The 8696-nt window shown below is 33.6% G+C and overlaps 1 protein-coding gene across 3 annotated transcripts; it reads right to left on the reverse strand.

The window, feature by feature from the left end:
- Nucleotides 1–4419: 4419 nt before the first annotated feature.
- On the reverse strand, nt 4420–8170 carry LOC130970070 (transcription factor GLABRA 3). 3 transcript variants are annotated; one of them, XM_057896036.1, is made up of 9 exons: nt 7740–8170; nt 7376–7645; nt 6860–7117; nt 6665–6761; nt 6519–6533; nt 6357–6413; nt 5479–6267; nt 4936–5382; nt 4420–4802 (listed from the first exon to the last, which is right to left on the reverse strand). In XM_057896036.1, the coding sequence occupies exons 2-9, from the start codon at nt 7471–7473 to the stop codon at nt 4731–4733; spliced, it is 1833 nt and encodes a 610-aa protein (XP_057752019.1). In that variant the 5' UTR covers nt 7474–7645; nt 7740–8170; the 3' UTR covers nt 4420–4730. The 3 variants fall into 3 exon arrangements, with proteins under 3 accessions (XP_057752019.1, XP_057752018.1, XP_057752020.1); XM_057896035.1 differs by having other exon boundaries at nt 7376–8170; XM_057896037.1 differs by having other exon boundaries at nt 6860–7114; nt 7376–8166.
- Between the last annotated feature and the right edge of the window lie 526 nt (nt 8171–8696).

Here is an 8696-nt window from a genome sequence, read left to right on the forward strand (position 1 = left end):
CTACGCGTGACAGGCCGTCACGTGCTGCATATCAGAATTTCGCCGGGGGCGATTTCTTGGCCCCCTTTTGACCTAGATTAAGGCCTGAAAGTCCAGATTAGAGGCAGGAGTATAGCTGAAACTTAGACACACTTTCATTTTCACTTAGTTTTAGTTTTTAGTTTTGAATTCTAGAGAAAACACTACTTTTCCTAGGGTTCTTAGTTTTTCTTAACATCGCTTTTGGATTGGATTTTTGAGAGAGCTGCTACCACCTTTGGTTGAAGTCATCACTTTAGTTTGCTTCTCTATTACTCTTCTCTTTTATTTTTCCATTCAGTTATTGGTACTCATATTTGTATTTCATCGAATTCTGAGTTTATTAATACAATGACTTTTTCTTATGTTTAATTCGAAATTTCTTTCAATTAATTACCAGAGTCAATTTTAATTTTATTACTTTAATTTAATTTACCATATTTCTACATACTCCCTTTACGTGTTTGTGGAAATGGCATTCATGTCAATGGAGTAGAGTCCCAACTTGATTTTGGAGTTAATTAATTAGAACCCCTTGAGTTAGAAAACTCATGTGTTAATTTGAACTTTGAAATTGTTGCCTAACTCTACTTTCACTAACTCTAGTCCTTCCCTAGGAAGGGACTAGGACTTGTGATCAGAGTTAGTGTACCCAATTAACCTTCTTCTGCAACTGCAAGAGGATAACTAATTGGAAGCAATAATTTTTACTATGTTTTTTGAAAACCAACAAGGACAGAAACTCCAATTAATCTTCTCCTAGCCAAGGCTTTCTTATTTTAAATACACAACACATCTTGTTATCATTCACTGCTTTAATTTTTAGTTATTTAATTTTCCATTTTCAACCTTCACAAATTTCTCCAAAAAAAATTTTTGATCAATAATTCGCACCTTGTTTTAACTCGTTGGGAAACGACCTGGGAATTCTACTCCCAGTATTTTATTCTGAATTGTGATATCCTTTTTAAATTGATAAGTGGAATTTTTGCCGATTAAGAACTGTACTCACAACTCTATTTTTATTATAAATTCTTAATCAGTAATTTTCCGCCCGTCAATGATTCTACAGGTTCTATCTCGAGTCAACCTCTACAGCATTCTATTCTTTCCATCTTTTCAATCTCCTGGTGATTCTAGACCGAACGATGATCCTGCTCCTGCCGTCATACCTCTTCCTTCCACTCCTTCTAGGGTAAGAAATCCACCTCCCATCTTCTTTATTATCATTATTTTTCTACTATTCTTCATCAACATAAACCTAAGTCATTCAGAGAAGCCTCCACCAATCCAAATTGGCAACAAGAAATGCAGGAAAAAATCCAGTCACTTGAAAAGCACACACTTGAAATTTGGTTGATCCTCCTTCTGATAAGGAAGTTTGGGTAGTAGATGGGTATACAAGATCAAGATTTGCTCTGATAGTTCTATTGATAATTATAAGGCACAATTGGTCACTCAAGGTTGTATGCAAGAGTATGGTATTGACTATGAAGAGTCTTTTGCTCCTGTTTCTCGTCTCACATCTGTTCGAGTTCCCTTTGCTATTACTGTGGTAAAAAAAATAGTCTCTTAGTCAGATAGATGTGAAGAATGCATTTCTTAATGGAAATTTGAAAAAGAAGGTCTATATGAAACCACCTCTGGGTTATCCTTGTCCTTCTAGCAAAGTCTGTCTCCTTCGCAAGGCACTTTATGGTCTTAAGCAAGCTCCTCGTGAATGGTTTGACAAGTTCAACACCACTATATGCAATCTTGGTTTCACTTGCATCCCTAATGAGAATGCTCTCTTTATTAGTAAAAGTGAACGTGGAGTTGTTCTTCTTCTTTTGTATGTTGATGACATGATCATTATTAGAGATGATGTTGATGGTATCTCTGATCTCAAAGCCTCCCTTCACCATACTTTTGAGATGAAAGATCTTGGCTCTCTCAGTTATTTTCTTGGTCTCGAGGTCATATCCATAGATGATGGTATCTATATCTCTCAAGTTAAGTATGCTTCAGATCTTCTTGCTGGTGTCGGGATTAGAGATAGTCGCACTGAGTCTACTCCCCTTGAGTCTAATGTTCGATTTACCCCTATGGATGGCACGATTTTGGATAATCCTACTCTTTATCGACAATTAGTTGGGAGTCTCGTTTACTTGACTGTCACCCGACCAGACATCGCCTATCTAGTTTATGTTCTTAGCCAGTTCTTGTTAGCTCCTGGTACTACTCACTATGTGGCAGTTCTTCGCATTCTTTGCTACCTCAAAGCCACCTTATTTCATGACCTTTATTTTTCTGTCCATCCATCTTTATCCCTTCAGGCGTACTCAGATGCTGATTGGGTTGGTGATCCCACTGATCGTCATTCTACTACTGGTTATTGTTTGTTTCTTGGCGAGCTAAGAAGTAAACATTCACTGCTCGATCAAGTGCAGAAGTTAAATACCGTCCTCTCGCTGACACCCCTGTTGAGGTTGTCTCGATTTGTTGGCTTCTCACAGACTCGAGTGCTTCTCAGTCTTCTCCGACCGATATTTTTTGTGACAATCGTAATGCTATTCGGATTGCACATAACACCAAACACATTGATCTTGATTGTCACTTTGTTTGACAACGTCTCCTTATAGAAGTTGTTCGCCTCGTTGATCTTGTTTGTCACTTGAATTTGTGGAAGGAAGGATGTTAAGAATAATTAGGATTAATTAATATCAATTAGTATCATTTATATTTATATAAATATCTGTATATTAATTGTAGAATTTATTTTTATTACTTTAATTCTTTTAACACCTATATATATCCATATGTATTATACCTTTTCAACACATTAATAATATATTTTTCATATTACTCTCTTTTTTCTATCATCAGCATTGACTATGTCCTATATTTTATTCAAGTTTTTAGTAAAAGTTACCAATAGCAGACGATTGAACGTGTTACATGTTGAGCTTTGTACACCTTTACTCATGCAGTCATACTACCTCAAGCAGCATGATTTACATTATTAAAGTATGTAAATGGCAACACACACACCAAGATTGAAAAGCAAGCTAATAAGCTAAGCTTTCATTTAAATATTATGGCCGGCTTTGCGGCTTCTTTTCTGTGTATTTATTGTTTAATATGTTCCCGTCAAAAACAACTTAACTGGTGCTTTGATACCTGATTATAAAATGCAGGGATAATTATATTATCATATAACTGTAACCTTAATTTTTTTTGGTGACAACTGTAACCTTAATTTGACCAAGAATAAGTATTCCAATTCTATGGTCAAACGTAGTTATAATTTTAAAAAAATTATCAAAATAGTATCTAAAAGTTAATGTTATTGACAAAACAAATTCTAAAAAATGTTAATGACAAATAAATACAAAAAATATTTAAAAATATGACAAAAAAAATTAAATATTAAATATATATTACAAAAAAAATTTTAGACACAAAATTTTGATGCAATTTTATAATTATTATTAAAAAATTAAGATCTTTCATCCTTAAAATTTAGTAATTTTTATCAAATAAATATCTTTTAAATTTTTTTTATTATGAATAACCATATTATTTTTAAAAATAAAAAATCTAAAAATCAAATTTGTTCTAAATTTTTATGTGTACCTTCAAATATTTATTTAAATATTGACACAAAAATTTAGAATTAATAAAAAAATTATTTACTAAATATAAAAATTATTTTATTATTTACAAAAAATTATAATATTTATTAATTTTTTATTATATTTTTAAATTATTTAAAGATTATTTTATCAATAATATCTTTTTAAGAATTTTTTTATCAACGACTAAATTTTTTGAATGCCAAATTGATAACTAACCCTTGCAAAAATTGATCGAGATAGCGCAATATAGTTCCTGTAGTTAGAACCATCACCAGATTTTCACATGTAGCATCTATATCCACGTACTCTTTGATGTCTACATTACATGCAAGCATGTAGCTTATATATATATATATTACGATAACTATGATAGTCATGACATTTTAAAAAATATTGTTAAAATTAAAATAATATTTTTTATAATTTAGCAATATTTTTATAAAGTGTTGTAAAAAGATATAAATTTAACTTTAATATATTATTAATATAAATTAATTTTATACGTATATCTAATATTTATATAATGTCACGTCAATACAAATAATAGAATTCAATATAAATATAAATATATATATATATATATATATATATATATATATATATATATATATGGAACAATACGGAAAGAATAAGAGGTGATAATTAATTAGTAGTTATGGGTCAAATTTGTCGTGCACTTCTATAGTACTCTATGTAGGTTCATTTTCAAATCATGTGCGCTAGATTTAAAAGTCGATGCATCATCTTTACTGTCGACGAATGATGACCATAATAATTGAGAATGTAAGTCAATATAATCAATATATAATTGTTTGGTCAAATTAAACTAGCTATTGTTAGGGCATAGCAGCTTAATTGCATAACAAAATCAAGTCAACTAAGCCTATTTTCACATTTACAACTGCTTAATTGGATAGACGTCCATTTACATCACCAAGAACTTATGGCATGCCCAAAAAACTATATTCTCCCTTTATTTTGAGTCCTTTTATGCCTTTGAAAGAAAATCTACATGCAAGACTTGTGACGCCATTTCCATAACTGAACTAAATTGAACAAGCATTGTTATGGTTTTAGGGAGATGCAAAGATAGATTCAACACTTGAAAGCCACATTTTGTAGTGTTTGTTTGATCCTTTTTGCTGATACAATAGTTGGCCCTGTGAGCTGCACATGAAAGATGCTCAATTTAATTAAAAAAGACCACTAAGCATTATGAAATAGAAAACATACATTCCCAGTTTCCCACCATAGGTGATGAGGTTTAATTAAAACCAAAAAGGTGATTCCATGTACTTACCTTAGATTTAAGGGTAAAATAAAGATTCCCATCAACTTCGCTGGACTGAACTGAATGAAAATTCAATCTGAGACTGCTAACTGCTTCCATAATTTTTAGAAACATTCCTGCTCTTGAAGGGCATTTCATTTCAATCACAACTTCATTATTCTCATTGATGTTAACAGCAACATCATTAGTAGAACTTCCTTTTAGTAAAGATTCTGAATTAATCTCTGGCCTTGTGTCGTCTATGTCCCGAGACTTCCTCTTTTTCGCCATCGATTTATTGCCGTTATCCGTTTTGGTAAAATAATTATCAGAAGTCCTCTCCACCATATCTTGAGGTGATCTTTTAGTTCTAGCCTCTCTGTCTGTTAGATCCTTATGAGCTTCCAACTCTTTTATCCTTTTTTCAAGCTTTCTAAGGTATTCTATTGCATCATCTAGTATCGAAACTTTGTCATCCTGCAGGGATGGATGGATCATATGGTTAATTTCAGCAGCGACATTTAAAGGATTACAACCTCAACAATCAAGGGAATACTATATATAAATGGTTACCTTAGTAATTGAAGGGACCATTGATCTAAGGGTTAAAAACCTTTCATTTAGTTTTGCTCTTCTCCTTCTCTCTGACAAAACATGGTTCATGCCATTTTCATCAGCTTCTGTTCTCACTGCTTCTTTAAAGTCATTCTCTTCTTGATACTCAAGTATCCCATCCAAGTGCATCCGAGGAACTTCAAACAATACCTTCTTCAATAAAGCTTGTGAGCTTCCTCCAGTTCTTGGCCTTTGGTAGCTCACTGACCCAGCTTTCTTCCAACTTGTAAAGCTTGATTCCTGATGAAAATTTTGAAAATGCATCCCCATGATTAACTGGTCTGAGCTTTTTAGAAGGGTAGAAAGAACCATCTGATAATGCCAATCATCGCTTCGAGGATCAACTAATGTCATTTTTGAGTTATTGCACTTTTGAAGGTCTTTGGCACTATCAGTGAGGTTTTCACCCTTTGGAAGAGAAGCAACGTTCTCAGGACTGTGAAGAGTTTGAGATACGCAGTCACTAGAATTATGAACAGCATTGCTCAATTCATCATCCATAATTTGCCAACTTTGGACTTGAGAGGTGCCATTATTTATCCTTTCAACCATGAATGTTTCATCTGGTGGTTGATTGGCTTGAAATGCATTTGAACTGTTATTAGGAGAAGTTATGCTGATTAATGCACCTCCTACTTCTTGAGATTGTTTCGCATTAAATGCTCCATGTACATTATGAACACCGACATCAAGAATATCCAAGAAGGAAGTTCTGATCTGTTGAATGAGACTGAGATCTTCTGAGACCTAAAAAATTATAAATCAAAGCAACATGGTTATGAGGGGAGGAATTGAAAGAAAAATAACAATAAAGTTCAGATAAAGTGGAAACTTGCATAATCAGTTGTACCCAGCTCAATGACCCCATCCATAAAAGGAAAGCACACCACTGTCTGAGAAACGAAAATTACACAGCACATTAGTGAGATATTTCCTAATAAACTTGAATTACTATGAGTAATCACAATAGTCATGGTCTTAGAATAAGAGGATGGTACCTGAATTGATGCACTCTGAGCATAACAGAGGAGAAAGTGCAGCCATGGAGAAAAGACCAACCAAAGATAACATATTAGAGACATTATGTCCCAACAAAAGAAGAAAAAAATACAGAAGAAATAATAGGCAGAAAGCAGAATCATACCTTAGCCAGAAGACAGCGACTAAAATCTCTACAATCACTAGAAGGAGCATCACACAGCCAAATTGGTTCACCTTTTGCAAGAGCTTTTCCTGGTAACCTTCCAACATACAGAGATTTGACAATTTAGTGATCCAGTAAAAAAGATGAAGTGAAAAGAGAAAATAAGAGAAGATTTATTAGTGTCACTATTATTACCCTTGGCCAATGTTGAATACAAAGGACATGCAAACCAAATAGTACCATTCTGTATCTGTGAGATCCTCCGGAGACAGTGCTGCTGAAGGCCTTTTGGTTTGAGGGCTGGCTTCTACAGTTTTGAGGGACTTGTATAACTCTCGAAGCTGCTCACTCCGCTGCAACCCTATCTGATCAGAATTGAGTTCCACTCCTTGACTTGTCTTCCTTGTCTTAATGTCTCCATTGTAATATCCTTCCCCCCAACTCAAAACCCTGCTAAATGGGCACCATGAATAGAAAGAAATTGATTTTGAATAGTAGTGTTATTGAATTGTGGTGTTGTCTAAGAAGCTATTGTATTGAGTTGTTCATATTAGAGAAGAAGAAGTAGAAACAAGTCATGATGTGTCTCATCATATGAAGTCCATTCAGGTATTTTCACAAACAACACATATTCAAGAAACAGAAATGAAAAAAAAAAAAAATCACAAACAGAACTGAAATTCATGGAAACAGTTAGTTAGAAGTTAGTACCCGGGTTGGGTAGATGAAGTAGACCAGAATATTGCATAGCTCCACTGGATGCTTCTAACAGACAAAGCAAGCTGTTCTTTGAAGTTCTCCGTCAACATTTCCTTGTTCTTTGGGTTCAGGAAAATAACCACCAAACCTTATCACATATAGATCCAAAATTCTCAATATGAACCTCCCTCTCCTCTCTCTAAATCTCCATTTTCTTGATTGTAGAACGTTCAACGAAAGCAAAACAAGTAGGCCCTATATTCCAAAAGCAACAAGTAGGCCCTATATTCCAAAAGCAACCTTCCTTAGTTCCAGTTGCTAGATTCAGAATCCAAAAAACAAGTGGCAGTGTTTCAAAACTGTTGTAATATCTTACAAGTATAGCAGCAGATGTTGACTCCAGAGAGAGGTTGATCTCACCCAGTATCTATTAATGCCTGTGTTGTACTATTTGTAGGGTCTGGTATCACAAGGAGCTTCTTGTGTCACTCAATAAGACAAAACCATACCCCTTTTATTCCTACCTATGATTAAAATAACAGGAGAAGAGAGGAACAAAAAACAAGCAAGGGGTTGATTGATTCTATTTATAGTAACTGATCTAACAGATTGAATTTGAGTTCATATGTATGCCTCATGCCTATGGAGGGGGTGAAACAAAATATTGGACATTAGACAATGCTGATCTATTTATTAATGATGGCTTGGAAGAAGTGAAATGTTTGTCATGACTAAGGGCCAGGGTTACCATGACTTTGATAACTGAGGCTGAGAGGGACAGGTTTCTTTCAACACATTTTTGCACGCTATCTTTCCTAGTTGATACACTTAATTGGTTGATTTCAGTTTTTTAGAAGAATGAAACTCAACTTAGATGAGTTGAAAACTCTAATCAAACGGAGAGTGAAAATAAAATAGGAGAGAGAAAATAAATTGAAATTGCTAACCAAATATTTTATGTCGTGCATGTGCATAAAGTACCACACAAATGATTACTCTTCTTTTTATTTCCGCATTTCTGCTTTATTATTATTATTATTATTATTATTATTATTATTATTATTATTATTATTATTATTATTATTTGGTCTCATAAAATCTCACAAGATTTTATGTATATACAAATCGTAATAAATAGCATAAAATAAAGCAGCTCATATATAACTCAAAATCTACTAATAGGCTAATAGCCATAGCACCAAGACTTTTCGGTTTTTATGGCCACTCCAAACAAAACAGAACGTCTATTCCAATTTAGAGACAATTTTCCACGTTTATTTCCACTTTGTTGGGCGAGGCGGTTTGACATAACTGAATGTCCGATCCACCATAT

Source organism: Arachis stenosperma, chromosome 3, assembly GCF_014773155.1.
Source record: "Arachis stenosperma cultivar V10309 chromosome 3, arast.V10309.gnm1.PFL2, whole genome shotgun sequence".
In the NCBI taxonomy this organism is placed as follows: domain Eukaryota; kingdom Viridiplantae; phylum Streptophyta; class Magnoliopsida; order Fabales; family Fabaceae; genus Arachis; species Arachis stenosperma.

Bases quoted from the DNA above. Each gene is read 5' to 3' on its own strand.
- LOC130970070 (XM_057896036.1), bottom strand. From the start codon at position 7,473: ATGTTGACGGAGAACTTCAAAGAACAGCTTGCTTTGTCTGTTAGAAGC. The intron at 6,762-6,859 runs GTAATAATAGTG...GTATGTTGGAAG, and splicing joins GTATTCAACATTGGCCAAGG to GTTACCAGGAAAAGCTCTTG. The intron at 5,383-5,478 runs GTAACCATTTAT...CCATCCCTGCAG, and splicing joins TGGTCCCTTCAATTACTAAG to GATGACAAAGTTTCGATACT.